Source organism: Schistocerca americana, chromosome 5 (genome assembly GCF_021461395.2).
Source record: "Schistocerca americana isolate TAMUIC-IGC-003095 chromosome 5, iqSchAmer2.1, whole genome shotgun sequence".
In the NCBI taxonomy this organism is placed as follows: Eukaryota; Metazoa; Arthropoda; class Insecta; order Orthoptera; family Acrididae; genus Schistocerca; species Schistocerca americana.
In genome coordinates, this window is record NC_060123.1 from 276,367,522 (window position 1) to 276,386,383 (window position 18,862).

Sequence of the window (18,862 nt, forward strand, 5' to 3'; positions counted from 1 at the left end):
AACGATCCGCGTCTTTGAGCTTCCACTCGAAGTGCCAGAAGAATTGGTTGGTTGGTTGTTTGGGGAAGGAGACCAGACAGCGTGGTCATCGGTCTCATCGAATTAGGGAAGGATGGGGAAGGAAGTCGGCCGTGCCCTTTCAGAGGAACCATCCTGGCATTTGCCTGGAGTGATTTAGGGAAATCACGGAAAACCTAAATCAGGATGGCCGGACGCGGGATTGAACCGTCGTCCTCCCGAATGCGAGTCCAGTGTCTAACCACTGCGCCACCTCGCTCGGTGAAGAATTGGTGACAGACGCCCTGCGTCCTTATGGAACTGTCCTATCCCACGTGGCTGCAAAATGGGCGAGTTTCAAGACGTATCCTGTCCTCAATGGTGTCAGACAAATACGGATCGAACTCCGAAAACACGTCCCGTCATACTTGTACATCGCCGGTTGTAGGGCGATTGTCATTTACGACGGACAACCAAGGACGTGCTCTGGATGTGGGAAGGAGGGACACGTACGTTCTGAGTGTGCTCAACGAAGGTTATTACAGCTGCCACGGGATGATCCACCCCTCACGCCGCATCCGACTGTGCTCCCCATGACTTACGTCGCCGCATTACGCGATGACGTGGGCCGCGAGACCGACGCGTACCAGAACACACCGACAGCGGCGGATCGTGGCGAGCCACAGAAAGACGACGTTGCGCTGGATCGCCTGCAGCAGTCACAGGACGCCCTCTCTTCGGTTCCGCTTGCAGCCCCTTCAGATAAGGCACTTGGAGACGTCGATAATACGACGGCGCACGATTCCGACGCCCCCCACGAACAGCTGGAGACCATACTGACCTCTGATTCCGAGGCTCGGCCACGTAAACAGCGATCACCAAAACGCCGGAAGAAGCGCCGCCTCACGGTGGGGAACGACCAATCTTATCTAGCAGACAATTCTGAGAAGTTTACGGGTACAGACCAGACGACCATGGATACAGAAGAACTGCCTAGCGTGGATGCAACGGTGGCTAGCGGGACGGCGGCACGATCTACCGCTGACGATGCTCCAGACACAGCGAAGGAGCTCGATAGACGGCAACGAGCTACTGAGGAGGCTACGGCGCCTGCACCGCATGACAACGATGGAACACTAGGGGACTGGTCAGAAGAGCCACCCCCGTGGGGAACAGATGATGCCGGAGGAACTGCTCCCACGCACTCTCCCTGTGTAAGACCGGCAGAGTGCACGGAATAATGATCATATGAGGGGACGGTGGTGGACGTTAGTCCGACAGCAGCCTATGTACGGCAAAATTAGCGACCGTACGGTACCCTATCTACGTTGAGCGCCATGCAACAAGCTTATCGGATAGGGTCTGTTAACATCAATAGCATTGGGACGCCGGTAAAAATTAAGATGCTCAGTGACATGATAAAGGCTGCGGATTTAGACATAGCACTATTACAAGAAGTTCGGGTACTTCCCCCTTCGGACTTCTACGGTTACGACATTTACTGTTACCCGTGTGACGAGAGAGGCGTTGGCACAGCTATACTATTAAAGGAAGGGATACGTGCAGACGAAGTAGAGTATTTGCCTTCTGCCCGTGGTACGGCCGTGACCATAGGTGGAATACGTTTGATCAACATATACGCACCGTCAGGCTCGGGTAAGCGAAGGGACAGAGCAGATTTTTACGCCCTTGAAGTTACACCGTTGTTCCAGGGACGATACGATTGTTGCATACTCGGCGGAGATTTTAATTGTGTGCTCGACAGAAAGGACCAACAACCTAACTATACAACTAGCCAAGAACTTAGGGAGCTGATCAACGGGATGGAATTAGTCGATACATGGGACGTGAAGTATCGCAACCAACCAGGATATACATTTTTTACTAGCCACTCCACGAGCCGTTTGGATCGGATCTACGTTTCAAGGGCGTCGGCAATGTCGATGTTGAACGCAGAAATATGGCCGACAGCGTTTACAGACCACGAGGCATATATTTGTACAGTTAACCTTGCTAGACAGCAGGTATGGAGACGGAGAGGTAATTGGAAGATGAACGTCTCTCACCTGCGTGTTGCAGAATGCCGACGCATGGTGGAGGACTCGTGGCATGGCTGCCTTATAGGTTACGGGGAGGAGGTTTCTCAATGGCAGCGCACGACTACTGAGTTTTACCTTACGGCTCTTCGGGAACTGTTAGCTCAACCACCTACACCAGAACGCCAGACGGCCGTCCACAGAGTTAAGGCGAAGCTGGTACAACTTGCGACGCAGAGGATGGCAGGTACGATGATACGCGCGAAGTCGCAGGATTTCCTGCCCAACGAGGTTCCCTCGATGCATTATGTGATAAAGGAAAGACGAAGAAGACGCAAGAATTTAATACATGAGATCGATCTCGGAGATGGCCGTCGTTTTACAACACAAAGGGGCATAGCACAGGCGTTCACGGATCATTTTAGCAGATTCTATGCGAGCAACGGAAAGGGTCAGAGGGAGCTGGGGAACGTCCTGGAAGAGATCCCAGACGCGACGAGTGTGAACGGGGAAGCGGACGGGTTATCTGAAATTACGTGTGAAGAGCTGAAGGAAGCGATTACACGAAGTGCTTGCAACATGTCCCCAGGTCCAGACGGATTCCCGTTGAATTTTACCGTGCCTTTGTGACCATTATGACACCGATGTAGCTATGTATGTTTAATGAGCTTCTGCGGTAAGAAGTACCGGTTCACATTCAATTCACGGAAGGGCTCATGATACCGATACCGAAGCCCCGTGGTGGCAAACGGCCTTGTGATTATCGCCCCTTGACTACAAGATCTTCATGCGCATCCTGGGGAGTCGTATCAAAAAGTCGCTGGAGAATCGAATACACTCCTGGAAATGGAAAAAAGAACACATTGACACCGGTGTGTCAGACCCACCATACTTGCTCCGGACACTGCGAGAGGGCTGTACAAGCAATGATCACACGCACGGCACAGCGGACACACCAGGAACCGCGGTGTTGGCCGTCGAATGGCGCTAGCTGCGCAGCATTTGTGCACCGCCGCCGTCAGTGTCAGCCAGTTTGCCGTGGCATACGGAGCTCCATCGCAGTCTTTAACACTGGTAGCATGCCGCGACAGCGTGGACGTGAACCGTATGTGCAGTTGATGGACTTTGAGCGAGGGCATATAGTGGGCATGCGGGAGGCCGGGTGGACGTACCGCCGAATTGCTCAACACGTGGGGCGTGAGGTCTCCACAGTACATCGATGTTGTCGCCAGTGGTCGGCGGAAGGTGCACGTGCCCGTCGACCTGGGACCGGACCGCAGCGACGCACGGATGCACGCCAAGACCGTAGGATCCTACGCAGTGCCGTAGGGGACCGCACCGCCACTTCCCAGCAAATTAGGGACACTGTTGCTCCTGGGGTATCGGCGAGGACAATTCGCAACAGTCTCCATGAAGCTGGGCTACGGTCCCGCACACCGTTAGGCCGTCTTCCGCTCACGCCCCAACATCGTGCAGCCCGCCTCCAGTGGTGTCGCGACAGGCGTGAATGGAGGGACGAATGGAGACGTGTCGTCTTCAGCGATGAGAGTCGCTTCTGCCTTGGTGCCAATGATGGTCGTATGCGTGTTTGGCGCCGTGCTGGTGAGCGCCACAATCAGGACTGCATACGACCGAGGCACACAGGGCCAACACCCGGCATCATGGTGTGGGGAGCGATCTCCTACACTGGCCGTACACCACTGGTGATCGTCGAGGGGACACTGAATAGTGCACGGTACATCCAAACCGTCATCGAACCCATCGTTCTACCATTCCTAGACCGGCAAGGGAACTTGCTGTTCCAACAGGACAATGCACGTCCGCATGTATCCCGTGCCACCCAAAGTGCTCTAGAAGGTGTAAGTCAACTATCCTGGCCAGCAAGATCTCCGGATCTGTCCCCCATTGAGCATGTTTGGGACTGGATGAAGCGTCGTCTCACGCGATCTGCACGTCCAGCACGAACGCTGGTCCAACTGAGGCGCCAGGTGGAAATGGCATGGCAAGTCGTTCCACAGGACTACATCCAGCATCTCTACGATCGTCTCCATGGGAGAATAGCAGCCTGCATTGCTGCGAAAGTTGGATATACACTGTACTAGTGCCGACATTGTGCATGCTCTGTTGCCTGTGTCTATGTGCCTGTGGTTCTGTCAGTGTGATCATGTGATGTATCTGACCCCAGGAATGTGTCAATAAAGTTTCCCCTTCCTGGAACAATGAATTCACGGTGTTCTTATTTCAATTTCCAGGAGTGTACATGCCGATCAGACTTGTCTTGGCGGCATCAGTAATATCCACACAGCCTTGGGAGACTATCGTGACGTCGTCGCCCTCGCGGCTGCATGCCGCCTCCGGGGGGCGATGGTTGCAGTAGATTTCGATCATGCTTTTGATCGCGTGGATCATGTGTACCTCGCAGCAGTGAGTGCTCTAGAAGGTGTAAGTCAACTATCCTGGCCAGCAAGATCTCCGGATCTGTCCCCCATTAAGCATGTTTGGGACTGGATGAAGCGTCGTCTCACGCGGTCTGCACGTCCAGCACGAACGCTGGTCCAACTGAGGCGCCAGGTGGAAATGGCATGGCAAGCCGTTCCACAGGACTACATCCAGCATCTCTACGATCGTCTCCATGGGAGAATAGCAGCCTGCATTGCTGCGAAAGTTGGATATACACTGTACTAGTGCCGACATTGTGCATGCTCTGTTGCCTGTGTCTATGTGCCTGTGGTTCTGTCAGTGTGATCATGTGATGTATCTGACCCCAGGAATGTGTCAATAAAGTTTCCCCTTCCTGGAACAATGAATTCACGGTGTTCTTATTCCAATTTCCAGGAGTGTACATGCCGATCAGACTTGTCTTGGCGGCATCAGTAATACCCACACAGCCTTGGGAGACTATCGTGACGTCGTCGCCCTCGCGGCTGCATGCCGCCTCCGGGGGGCGATGGTTGCAGTAGATTTCGATCATGCTTTTGATCGCGTGGATCATGTGTACCTCGCAGCGGTGATGAACAGGATGGGTGTCTCGCCATTATTGACCAATGCTGTGATGCGGCTGTTGCACGGCGCCAGATCAGCGATGGTGGTCAACGGAGGAAGAACTGAGTATTTTAAGATCTTAAGATCAGTGAGACAGGGTTGCCCCTCGTCGATCCTCCTTTATGCGATCGCCTTAGAACCGTGCCTCGCAGGCCTTCGCCGTCTTACCGGGATCTCCCTATGGCGTTTGTCATTCAAATGCAGAGCATACGCGGATGATATTGTGTTCCTCGTACGGAATGAGAGGGAGACTCAAACAGCACTGGATTGGCTACAGACGTATGGGATGGCAGCTGGAAGTGTGATCAACTACCGAAAATCACAATTCATGCATGTAGGGCGTGGACTAGAACCAGGAACGGAAGGACCCTTACCTGCGGTGGAAACCCTCCGCTGTTTGGGTATCACCTTTCATAAAGAGACAGCGAGAACGGCTGCGGACAACTACCGAAGACTGTTACTCAGAGTCCGCACGGCAGTACGGCTAAACCCTACGGTCGATGGATATGCTGCAGCGAGTGTTACTCGTCAACCTTTATCTCGCGCCCATGATGTGCCACCTGACACACCTTCTCCCCTTGACGCGCACGATGGCTATGAGGATTCAGGCGGCTTTTGGGTACTATGTGTGCCTGGGACAACTCTTTAAGGTACAGTACAACACGCTTACCCTCCCAGCGCGAGAGGGGGGCGTTGGTTTAGTGAACGTGCACGAGAAGGCGCGTATATTAATACTATGCTCAAACGGTGGCGCAACAGAAATCACTCGCTTACGGGGACGATCATCGAAGAACTCGTACCAACATCGCATCTTCCTCCAGTCAGTGTCGGCCATATATCGCCCCCTTTAACGTATGTGCGCACGTTCATCGTGGAACACAGTTACGTTCGAGAGCGTTTACCGACGACCCGACAGTCGACGTGTACCATCTGCTTCTTCGACAGATCGCCCGGAATAGGGTGGAACGCAAACATCCAGCTGTTAATTGGCACGTGGTGTGGCGCACGGTCCACCACCCCCACCTACCTACATCAGTCATATCAACATGGTACATTGTCGTGAACCGAAAATACCCTACAAATGATAAAAAGTACGCAATACATTTGGCGGATTCGCCCTTGTGTCACCAATGCGGCGTGCTGGATACGGACGACCATCGGCTGGTCTGCGGCGAGGCATTGGCTATCTGGACTCTCGCAAGAAAGTTAATAGCGTTCATGCGGCGCACTATCTATACAGCAGTCTGTTCTGACATAGTCTTTTTTTCCAGAGGAAACGTATTTTCCTCGTCATAAGACGAACGCAGTGGCGTGGATCACAGATATGACGGTCCATTACATCTATAGAGACACACGTACGGACTCACTGAGCGTCCTGGATTACTGGCAATACTTGCGAGATGGACACACAAAACTATTACGGCTACAAAAGTACAAGGATTGGTATGCCAATTTCCTAGTAACGGTTTTTGCGGACACGCCATATACTTCGGGTGTGCCGGGTGCGCAAAGATGAGCGGCGGTGCTTTCGTTGTGAAACCGACCAAGTAATGTGATCGACTAAGAACACTATGCGAGTATGCGACCTACGAAAAACACAGGCTTGAACAGTTAGCAAATGGATGTACTTCAAATTTTGTTTTCATATCCATAAGTACTTTTCTGTAGGGTGCCGGAGGTGGGCCCCACTTTGATTTTGTTGTTATTTCATGCTGCATGGTAGGACGGCAGCGAGGTTCCTTCCCGGACAGTTATCATGTGTCAGGACGTACTATGTTTATTTTTTGAATAATAAAAGTTTCTGTTTCTCCTAAAAAAAAAAAAGGCAAAGGTCCTGAGTTCGAGTCTCGGTCGGGCACACAGTTTTAATCTGCCAGGAAGTTTCATATCAGCGCACACTCCGCTGTAGAGTGAAAATCTCATTCTGGAAATTTGTTCATATTTCCAAGTTCCATATCCTTCTTAGACATCTGTGTCTGTTTAAAAGTAGCGGTATGTTTGAATAAAGGTCAATGACAACCAACAAAATTTGTACTTTTTTAAACTTTTTGTTATGGCTATAAAGTAATCTTCCTGTTAGTGTGCACATTATGGAAAATTCATTGGTATTTCCAATATTGTTCTAAAAGATACTTTCAAATTCTGCACCCTTGTTATACATCAGTACCTATTTAAAAATGTTTTGTCAATAACATTTCACAATAATTAACAAAATTTGTTTTTTTCTTCTTATTTTGGGCGTAAAATTCCCCCCTTGGTATTACACGTTATGGAAGATGCGTTGGGACTGCTAGGGTTAAAACCATCAATTGCATATTCAGGTTCGCCGTTTCTTCGCTTACGTAAAAGAAAAATGATTCATACAACGTTGGACTGCATTCTACAACGAATACCAATACATTTATAGTCCTTGGAGTATTCACTGAAGAGCCACAGAAGCCGGTACACCTGCCTAATACCATGTAGCGCCCCCACGAGCACGCAGAAGTGTTGGAACGCGACGTGGCATAGACTCGACTAAAGTCTGAAGTAGTGCTGTAGGGAATTGACACCACGAATCGTGCAGGGCTGTTCATAAATCCGTAAGAGTAAGAGAGGGTAGAGATCTCTTCCGAACACCACGTTGCAAGACATCCCAGATATGCTCAATAATGTTCATGTCTGCGGAGTTCGGTGGCCAGCGGAAGTGTTTAAATTCAGAAGAGATTTCCTGGAGCCACTCTGTAGCAATTCTGGACGTTTGGGGTGTTGCATTATCCTGCTGGAACTGCCGAAGTCCGTCGGCCTGCACAATGGACATGAATGCATGCAGGTGATCAGACAGGATGTTTATTACGTGTCCCCTGTCTGAGTCGTATCAGGAGTCCCATATCACTCCAACTGCACACGCCTGACACCGTTACAGAGATTCCACCAGCTTCAACAGTTCCTTGCTGACTTGCAGGGTCCATGGATTCATGAGGTTGTCTCCATACCCTTACAAGTCTATCCGCTCGATACACTTTGAAAGGCGGCTCGGTTGACCAGGCAACATGTTTCCACTCATCAACAGTCCAATGTCGGTGTTGACGGGCCCAGGCGAAGCGTAAAGCTTTGTATAGTGCCGTCATCGAGGGCACAAGAGTGGGCCTTCGGTTCCGAAAGCTCATATCGATGATGTTTCATTGAATGGTTCGCACGCTGACACTTGCTGACGGCCCAGCATTGAAATCTGCAGCAATCTGCATAAGGTTTGCTCTTCTGTCTCTTCAGTCGTCGTTGGTCCCGTTCCTGCAGGGTATTTTTCCGGCCGCAGCGAAGTCGGAAATTTGATGTTTTACCGGATTCCTGATATTCACACAGTACACTCGTGAAATGATCGTACGGGGAAATCCTCATTTCAACGCTACCTCAGAGGCGCACTGTCCCATCTTTTGTGCACCAACTATAAAACCACATTCAAACTCATTTAAATCTTGATAACCTGCCACTGTAGTAGCAGTAACCGATCTAACAACTGTGACAGAGACCTGTTGTCTTATATAGGCATGGCCAACAGCAGCGCCATGTTGTACCTGTTTACTTATCTTTGTACTGGAATACGCTTGCTTATACCAGTTTCTTTGGCGCTTCAGTGTATAAATAACAGCGTGCATATTTTAGAGCTGTTAACAAGTACACTACTGGCCAGTAAAATTTCTACTCGAGAAGAAATGGAGATGATAAACGGGTATTCATTGGACAAATATATTATACTAGAACTGACATGTGATTACATTTTCACGCAATTTGAGTGCATAGATGCTGAGAAATCAGTACCCAGAACAAACACCTCTGGCCGTAATAACGGCTTTGTTACGCCTGAGCATTGAGTCAAACGGACCTTGGATGGCGTGTACAGGTACAGCTGCCCATGCAGCTTCAACACGATACCATGGTTCATCAAGAGTAGTGACGCGTATTGTGTCGAGCCAGTTGCTCGGCCACCATTGACCAGACGTTTTCTGTTGGTGTTAGACCTGGAGAATGTGCTGGCCAGGGCAGCAGTCGAACATTTTCTGTATCCAGAAAGGCCCGTACAGGACCTGCAACATGCGGTCGTGCATTATCCTGCTGAAATGTAGGGTTTCGCAGGGATCGAATGAAGGGTAGAGCCACGGGTCGTAACACATCTGAAATGTAACGTCCACTGTTCAAAGTGCCGTCAATGTGAACAAGAGGTGACCGAGACGTGTAATCAATGGAACGGGCACCCCAAACCATCACGCCGGATGATACGCCAGTATGGCGATGACGAATACATGCTTCCAATGTGCGTTCACCGTGATGTCGCCAAACACGGATGCGACCATCATGATGCTCTAAACAGAAACTGGATTCAACCGAAAAAATGACGTTTTGCCATTCGTGAACCCAGGTTCGTCGTTGAGTACACCATCGCAGGCGCTCCTGTCTGTGATGCAGCGTCAAAGGTAACCGCAGCTATGGTCTCCGAGCTGATAGTCCATGCTGCTGCAAACGTCATCGAACTGTTCGTCCAGATGGTTGTTGTCTTGCAAACGTCCCCATGTGTTGACTCAGGGATCGAGACTTGGTTCCACGATCTGTTACAGCCATGCGGATAAGATGCGTGTCATCTCGACTGCTAGTGATACGAGGCCGTTGGGATCAAGCACGGCGTTCCGTATTACCCTCCTGAACCCACCGATTCAATGTTCTGCAAACACTCATTGGATCTCGACCAACGCGAGCAGCAATGTCGCGATACGATAAACCGCAATCGCGATAGGTTACAATCCGACCTTTATCAAAGTCGGAAACGTGATGGTACGCATTTCTCCTGCTTACACGAGCCATCACAACAACGTTTCACCAGGCAACGCCCGTCAGCTGCTGTTTGTGTATGAGAAATCGGTTGGAAACTCTCCTCATGTCAGCACGTTGTAGGTGTCGCCACCGGCGCCAACCTTGTGTGAATGCTCTAAAAAGCTAATCATTTGCATATCACAGCATTTTCTTCCTTTCGGTTAAATTTCGCGTCTTTAGCACGACATCTTCGTGGTGTAGCAATTTTAATGGCATTTTCGAGGAGGATGCTGAGACAGGGGGTAGGCAGATAGAAAGATTTTGGCACGATCACAAACGACAGTAACGTTAAACGCCATGTCTCGGAGAGAATGAGAACAGCCTTTCTGGTTTAAGTGGAACGGGTCCTCCCAGGTACTGTCGGTCTAGTAAGCTCGTCCGAGCCTCGTGGCCAGTGGTTTAGGAACAAGTAGGCGGGTCCCAGCTGGAGAGAGCCGCCCAGTGGACACGCGCAGCCAGCAGCCAGCGCGGCGCAGCACGTGCCGGCAGCATCGGCCCGGCCCTCCTGGTGCTCTTGTTGTGTCGCCGCCGGCTGGCCCACTTACTTCTGGAGATGAGAGACACTCCACGCGCCCGGCCGCCCATCTGCCACGCGGCAGTCCGACTCACGTTCTACATCGAACCTCGCATCAGGCACGTGCGTCCCCGCAGTGCGCGTGTCACGAGCGGCAACCAGCAGCTGCGCTGGTAACACACTATATTAGTGTGCAAAAGAGGGCATCAGTGTGATTCGTCCTCCACAATGGGCGGAGAATATTTTGAATATGGGCTGCGCTACTGCAACTGTTACAGCAGGTGTAATACACAGCCATAAATGGTGGTTTTCAAATGATGACGATGATGTCCCATACTCCGTGACGGAGCGTAGGGAAACGATGCGGGAGACCCGCACCGCCGTACTAGGCAAGGTCCTAGTGGAGGTGGTTTGCCATCCGACCGTAATGGGGATGAATTATGATGATGAAGACGACATAACAACAGCCATTCTTCTCGAGGCAGGAAAAATCCCTGACTCCGCCGGGAATCGAATCCGGGACCCTGTGCTCCGGAAGCGAGAGCGCTACCGCGAGACCATGAGCAGCGGACGGTTTTCAAATAACCTTTACGATTGTTTAGACAGGTATAAACCCGTCTTCCTTACAGGGGAACCTCCCCATCGCACCCCCCCCTCCCCTCAGATTTATTTATAAGTTGGCACAGTGGATAGGCCTTGAAAAACTGAACACTGATCAATCGAGAAAACAGGAAGAAGTTGTGTGGAACTATGAAAAAAATAAGCAAAATATACAAACTGAGTAGTCCATGCGCAAGATAGGCGATATCAAGGATAGTGTGAGCTCAGGAGAGCCGTGGTGCCGTGGTTATGCCGGCACGGTAGCTCAGCGTGTTCGGTCAGGGGGTTAGCTGCCCTCTGTAATAAAAAAACTGAGTGAATGGATTAATAACGAACTTCAACGGGCGTCTGGGGACTTCCGCCACGAACAGTTGCACCGAACTCTAAAGAACAAAATGAGATCACAAAAAAAAAAAATGTGATTAGCGTGAGCAGCTGCGGAACGAGAGGTCCTTGGTTCAAGTCTTCCCTTCTTTATTTCCGCAAAGTTATGATCTGTCCGTTCGTTCATTGACGTTTCTGTTCAATGTAATAAGTTTAGTATCTGTGTTTTGCGACCGCATCGCAAAACCGTGCTATTAGTAGACGAAAGGACGTGCCTCTCCAATGGGAACCGAAAACATTTGATCGCAAAGTCATAGGTCAACCGATTCCTCCACGTCTGATATATTCTATACGACACTGGTGACGTCATGTGCGTCACGTGACAGGAGTATGTTGTCGACCCACCTAACTTGTCTACTTGGCGAATGGGTTAAAAGATTCTTCTACCTTTCCCGATTTAGGTTTTCTTGTGGATGTGATAATCACCCCCAAAAAAGTGATGATAACATAAGAGTTTGTCACATAAACTGCAACAAATGAATGCAACTGCCAGCCAGGGAGCCTCGTTAGCAGCAATACTCTCTGTTCCGTGCGCTGTAGTCGACTGACGTCGTGTGTTTCGATGTTTGTTTAGGTGTAGCGTCCCCATACTACGGCGCAGTTACCTCGCATCGGACGGACGGACGGACGGACAGATAATAATTGTCTGAAAATAAAAAATTAAACTTTTCACTCGAGGGAAGACTTGAACCAAGGACTTCTCGTTCCGCAGCTGTTCACGCTAATCATGGAACTACGGCGCTCCTGCGCTCACACTTTCCTTGATGTTGCCTATCTTGCACATGGACTACTCCGTTTGTATATTTTGCTTCCTTTTTTCATAGTTCCACACAACTTCTTCCTGTTTTCTCGATTGATCTGTGTTCAGTTTTTCAAGGCCTATCCACTGTACCAACTTACAACTAAATCTGAGGGGGGTGCGATAGGGAGGTTCCCTTATTATAATTACAAACGAACTTCATTTTAGCAGTCAGTCAGTAAAGCTGTCTCTACATGATATGTGTCGGCTACGGCCTGTATGCCCATATGTAAAAGATAAGGCTTCAAGAATCAAGGGCTTGACGCTTCAGTAAAATCAATATCTTAAAATAACAGACAAACCGACATTCGTTTTTCTGATGTGGTAAGCCCATAATTCTAGGGACCTTAACTTTTACATATGGAAACAAAGCGTATGCCAACTGACTGCCAATATGAAGTTTGTTTGTCCTTCTGAGGAAGACAGGTTTAAATATGTCGAAACCATGGTGAAGATTACTTGAAAACCACAATTTATTCCAACTGGTTGGCTGTCTATTACACCTTCTGGGCGAAGAACACTTTACATCGGTATCTGTACCACTCAGCGTAGATGGTAGCTATGCAGAACCCGAGTTCGATTCCCGGTACTGCAAAGAACTTTTCCTTCTTGGGTGGACTGTACCGGGTGTACTCAGCCTCGTAATGCCAGGTGAGGAGCTAGGTAATGAGAAGTAGTGACTCCACGGTCTGGAAAGTCGCAAAAATGTCGCAAGAACGTTGTACTGGCCACATGCCCCTTCATACCGCACCTGCGTGGTGCCACAAGGCAGAGGGTGACGCGGTGGCCGGTTGACATCTCTTGGGCCTTCAATTTCTGGACAAGGAGCTCGTTAATCTGATGCACGAGTCACTGCCCAGACGTTGCCTACTCTGTTAACTGGCACTGCTGAGGTAGCCACATTGTGTCACTGTTTCTGCTGCTGGCTCTCCCTAGACATATTTGCATGCTCGCCTGGCGTTTTGTGTATGTGGGCTTGGTAATGTATGACTCTCTTTGTATCAGCTCCTTTATTAGGTTAGTACCTCCATTTTTATTCCACACAGTCCCACATTACGGTTCGAAGGCTATTTACATTCCGGTTGTAAGGCCCTCAAGTCAACTGATAACTCTGGAATATGAAACAAATAAATTAAATTTTGTAAGGGTCGCCTCTAGGCTTAACTGCTTATAAAATAAGGAATTTAAGTACTGCTCCTCTTTATGCCTAAGTCAGGACAACAAATCAACTTTCGTATCAACTGGAGGAGGTTTAGAACACTTACCGACAAGTTACGATTCTCTCCTATCATGACGGACAGTACACTCATTGACATTTAATTTAGTTTATTACCATATACTGATAAAAATACCTTACAAATAGTAAAAGATAAATTAATATTTTTTTCTAAGCAAATCCTTATTACTTCAGATCGTTCACTGCGCTAATAATTCGTAATTTAGGACTCGCTACTTCGCTCCGTAGCCTCTTCCCAAGATTTCTTTGTTCGTTCAAGAACACCTCGTCTTGAAAAATGTGGAGAAGGGCGATCCTTGTTGTGTAGCGGTTCCTTTGAGGAATAAAACACCTCTGTACGCTGTAAGTCAGACAGAAAATGAGGCATTGACATTGGAAAGGTAGTAACTGCCAAAAAGAAAATTTTTCAGGGGAACGAAAAAAAATTATGAATTGGTTTTCACTAACATTATTACATAAAATGCGTATAGTGTAAGGCATACACCCACGCTTTATGTTACATAAGACATCTGAAAAATGTGACATATTTTTGTCTATGATATCTCACTTGCTATTTATATAACGTTCACAATCACTCCTTATACAAAATCAGTATTACAGTTTTTTTGGATTTTATGCACCGATTTTGCTGTAAAATGCAAAATACTTCTCATCAAGACTTTTTTTTTACATTGGAATGAGTGGTCGCCTTTCAACGTTGCAGGCACCGCAAACTAGTGATTGACCTGAATGCCAGTCCTTTCTTAAACATTCTGTGCTCCGTTCAGATTTCAGTGTCATTCACTGACTGTCTTGTTTTTATGACGGGAAAATCATTTATTTACAGTATTAACCAGCTGAGCGAACTGATTTTTAAAGGTTTCAAAAACTTTTCACATTCTGCAGAAAATTCAAAGAAGTCCTCGTCCTTCATCATTATTACATTATTAGGCCTTACATCTTTAACACTTCGTTTTGTCCCTGCTACCTCTTCTGAAATCACTGTCTTGCATCTCTCTTTTCTTTACTCATTAACGCCAAATTCCCCATCACAAATCGTGTAGCAATGCCTTGAACCTACAAATTTCAGCCGGCCGGAGTGGCAGAGCGGTTCTAGGCACTACGGTCTGGAACCCTACGACCGCTACGGTCGCAAGTTCGAATCCTGCCTCGGGCATGGATGTGTTTGATGTCTTTAGGTTAGTTAGATTTGAGAAATTCTAAGTTCTACGCGACTGATGACCTCAGAAGTTAAGTACCATAGTGCTCAGAGCCTACAAATTTCAACTTGCCATTCTAAATGTGGAAGAGGTTTTAGCGGCATACTGATTTATAAACAAAGATCTGTGTCACTATAAACACTGCTACTTGTTACCGGTATGTCTAGATACGCTCTGTTGGCAAGACACTGCAAAAGGAGACATTACCTTGTCCGTGCCAACATCTCTCCACATGTATCTTACGCTATTTAGTGACTAAGTTTTCAGCTAAGTTTGATTTTACCTAGACATATTTCCTTCTCTGTGCCGCTGGTATGGCCACATACTACCTCCTCGGTACAAAACCTCAAAACTAGAATTTTTGGCAGTTACGATCTCTCCCAGGTCAGTGTCTAAATTACCCCGCGAAAGTCTACTTATAAAATTTTAAGAGCCAGTATTAATTGAAGAATCTAGGCATACACTTCGATCTCCTACCTATCTACCCCGTAGGGATCGCGAACTAATTACAGAGATATCCAGACGGTCATTACTCCCGCTCTCCAAACGTGAACAGAAACCCTAGAATATGTAGTACAGTGCGAAGAACCCTCTGCCACGCACTTCACAGCGTAGAGTACGCATAGTGAGCAGTATGCTACTGAGAGAGTACGATCGTAAAACTTTACGCACTTGGAGGTGGTCGGTAGGTCAAGGAAAGACGAAGATGAGAGAGAGGGAACGACAGTGTCTTTCCTTGTGCTCCACCATCTTCACACCTCTCCGACCTCTCATTCTAAGCATTCGATTCCCATTCCTTTAAAGTCTCTCAGGCTCCGTCACAGCGCAGCATTCCGATAGACATTCCAAGCAGTGTATCTCTTCGTCCGAGCCGCAGTGACGTTAATGAAGAATACAGTCCTAAAGTGGACGAGGCGAAGTTTACAGGCTGCTAAATGCTACGCGTTACGTGTTAATGCCTGCATCGCACGGGAAATTGCATACAGGAACTTCTCGAATGACAGAAAGACTTATACGTCCCCACCAAGTAAGGAGTCCCAGAGAATGTCTTTTACCAAGGTTGTCTCTCTTCTTTTGTAATTTCACACACGCTGATTATCAAGAACGCCGTTGGTACGTAACGCTGTTGCACCACGTCATGACATTCTACAAGTCTTTACTACGTAATTATAAGAATATGCAGGCCATTTTCTTTTTAAATGACGTATTGCCAGTTGAAATTATGCGACGTTTGTAAACGTTTCTATAATAATTTATTACGTCTCGATTGCTTCGATATATGAATAGACAGGGTGTATCAGAGTTCCACCGACAAAATTTCAGTGCTGCTAGTACAGATCAAATGAGAAAAAAATGTATGGTAAACATGGGCTCTAAACTGCATGCCTATGGCCGTTTCTACCTTAGGCTAGGGCGGCAAAATTTTACAGGGCGCAAAGGGCGGAAGAAAATTAATTTCAAATCACATACCGAAGAAATTGAGGTAATGGGGAGAAAAAAAATGAAAAGAGGAAAACTTAAAACATCGAAAGCCTTTACATAACTTGACGAAAGTAAATACATTGCCTCTACCTACTTCGAACGAGAGCAGTCGTTACGGATTATGAAACGGAAACAAATATGACTGATTCATCTCTGTCGAGCGCTGGAACAGGGTAGGTGCCCTGCCTTGCCGAAGGTTAGTAAGGAATTTATGATTATTTGCTTGCTTTGTTTGTGGACCGTGACTGTGTGGGACAATTATTTATTTCAAGTTTCTGCTACCAGTCACTTTTTATTTTATGTTATGCTTATCTTACATAATGCAACGCGTTTCGAATATGTTCTGTTCATTTTCAAGCGTTAATACATACATACATAGAGAAATGTTACTTAAAAATAAACAGTCTTAAACTAGATTAGTCTAGAACACTGTGCCCATTGTTTTTTTAATTTTTTAATGTGGCTGCTGGTGTGGCATTTGGGGGGAAATTTCCATGTCTTCCATGATATCCATTCTTTTACTTTTTCCTATTTTGTGTAAAATTTCGAGGTTGTCTTCGGTTTTCGGAGGGTGGTCTGTGTCTTTAATGTGAGTTGCTACTGCTGATTTGTTACATTTATCAAGCCTGTAGCAGTCTAAATGTTCTTTGAATCGGGTTCTGAAATTTGTGCCTGTTTGGCCGATATAGCAAGACTATTCAAAAACACAGAAGTAAAAAATTAGCTTCAGCACCGACAACAACCTTATTCACAATATAAAACCACCAGATACAAGTCTTGATGCATCTGGCATTTACAAAATTACCTGCAGCCAATGTAATAAATGTTATATCGGCCCGATTGTACTAAAAAAGAGGGAGCGTCGTTTTTTTAGTTCTCGTCTAGAGCGGCAAGACACCTGCCAAAGGGCCTGTACATACTTTAAGAGCTATGAGCACTTGTTCAATCTGTACAATTGGAACATATCTCTTTTACTGGAATATATTTGCTTTCCATAGTTTGGGAGGGGGATTATGGACCCTAACAAGATAAAATGTCGGGTAAACATGGGCTCTAAAATGCATCGCTTAAGAGCTACGAGCACTTGCTTAGTAGATCAGAGCAAATATGAACAAGTACCCATAGCTCTTAGGGTATACATTTTAGAGCGCTTGTTTACACCAAACGTTTTTCTTGTTTTGCTCCATACTACTCCCTCTGTAAGTTTATCGGTGAATTTCTGGTTCACCCTGTATATGAACTGACATATTTCCAATTGGAAGTGTACGACCTTTTTGAATGTTAGTGTAGTAATTTACTATGTCACTATCGCTTAGGTATATGACTATTTTCATATATCTCAGCGATCGTGACGTAGTAAATTAGTACACAAATATGGTGTCCAGGCGTAAGCCACTCAGCCACGTCACATTATACTGCAAAGCATTAAAACCACAACACTGGAACGGTAACAAATAACGAAAATTTTATGGGAGCGTTCAATAAGCAATGGAACGCTTTTTTCCGGAAGCAGGTTGGTTTCATTCAGGATTCCAATACCCCATAGTATTCCCCATTCTTTTGACTACAAAACCATATTTTCCAGCCGAGCGGTTCTAGGCGCTACAGTCTGGAACCGCGCGACCGCTACGTTCGCAGATGCGAATCCTGCCTGTGGCATGGATGTGTGTAATGTCCTTAGTTAGATTTAAGTAGTTCTAAGTTCTAGGGGACTGATGACCTCAGAATTTAAGTCCCATAGTGCTCAGAGACATTTTGAACATATTTCCCAAAATAATCTCCGATCAATGCGACGGCCTTACACCACCGCACTGAGGGTCTGTATGACCACCATCCCTTTCGTTGACATGGGAGCGAAAGTCTTGCTGCATGAATGACCTCTCCGTCATCTACGTACTGCTTGCCGCGCTGTGCATCCTTCATTGGGCCAAACACATGGAGTTCGGAAGGTGCGAGATGAGGGTGGGTGAGGAAGAACAGTCCCGTAAAGTGTTGTGAGCTCCACTCGAGCGCAAAGGCTTGTGCGAGGCCTTCCGTTGCCATTGGAGAAGGAGTCATTTGCATTTTTATCTCGACGAACATGCTGAAGTCTTTTCTTCAACTTCCTGAGGTAAGTACAATACACTTCATAGTTTATCGTTGCACCATGAGGAAGGAAATCAAACAGAATAACCTCTTCAGAATCCGAAAAGATCGTCGCCATGACTACCGATTGAGGGTGTGGCATTCGAGTTCTTCTTCCGAGGAGAAGTGGCGTGGCGCCACTCTATGGATTGCCGTTTTATTTCCGGTTCGAAGTTACGAATGTTTCGTCACTAGCGATAGCATTCGACAAAAAATTGTCACTGTCAGCCTCATAACGTGCAAGCAATTCCGTATAGATGATCCTTGTTGGTCTTTATGATCTTCTGTTGGGCTACGCACCTGACACAGGCCTCTGAGTACCCCAACTGGTGGACGAATGTGTCAGCACTACCAACAAAGATGTCCAGTTGAGCAGCGGGGTGTTTGATGGCGAACCGCCCTTCACCTCGCATGAGAGTGTCCGTACTGCAGAAGTTACAGCTGCGCTTTTGTTCACTGACAAATACCCGTAGATAATCTACAAGCGCCTATGACTGTCTGCGATACTCTGGTTTATCGCCAAAATAAACTCAGTGACATCTCTCTGCTTGGATCTCATCTCCGTTACATATGCCGGCCGAAGTGGCCGTGCGGTTAAAGGCG

The 18,862-nt window shown here is 47.5% G+C and overlaps 1 protein-coding gene across 1 annotated transcript in view; it reads left to right on the forward strand.

Annotated features, from left to right (window-relative positions):
• Nucleotides 1-590: 590 nt before the first annotated feature.
• Nucleotides 591-18,862, forward strand: part of LOC124616310 — a 37,201-nt gene continuing 18,929 nt past the window's right edge. Inside the window, exon 1 of the mRNA XM_047144616.1 lies at nt 591-1,211. Within this exon, the coding sequence (XP_047000572.1) occupies nt 591-1,211 (621 nt within the window). The remainder of the gene's footprint in view (nt 1,212-18,862) is intronic.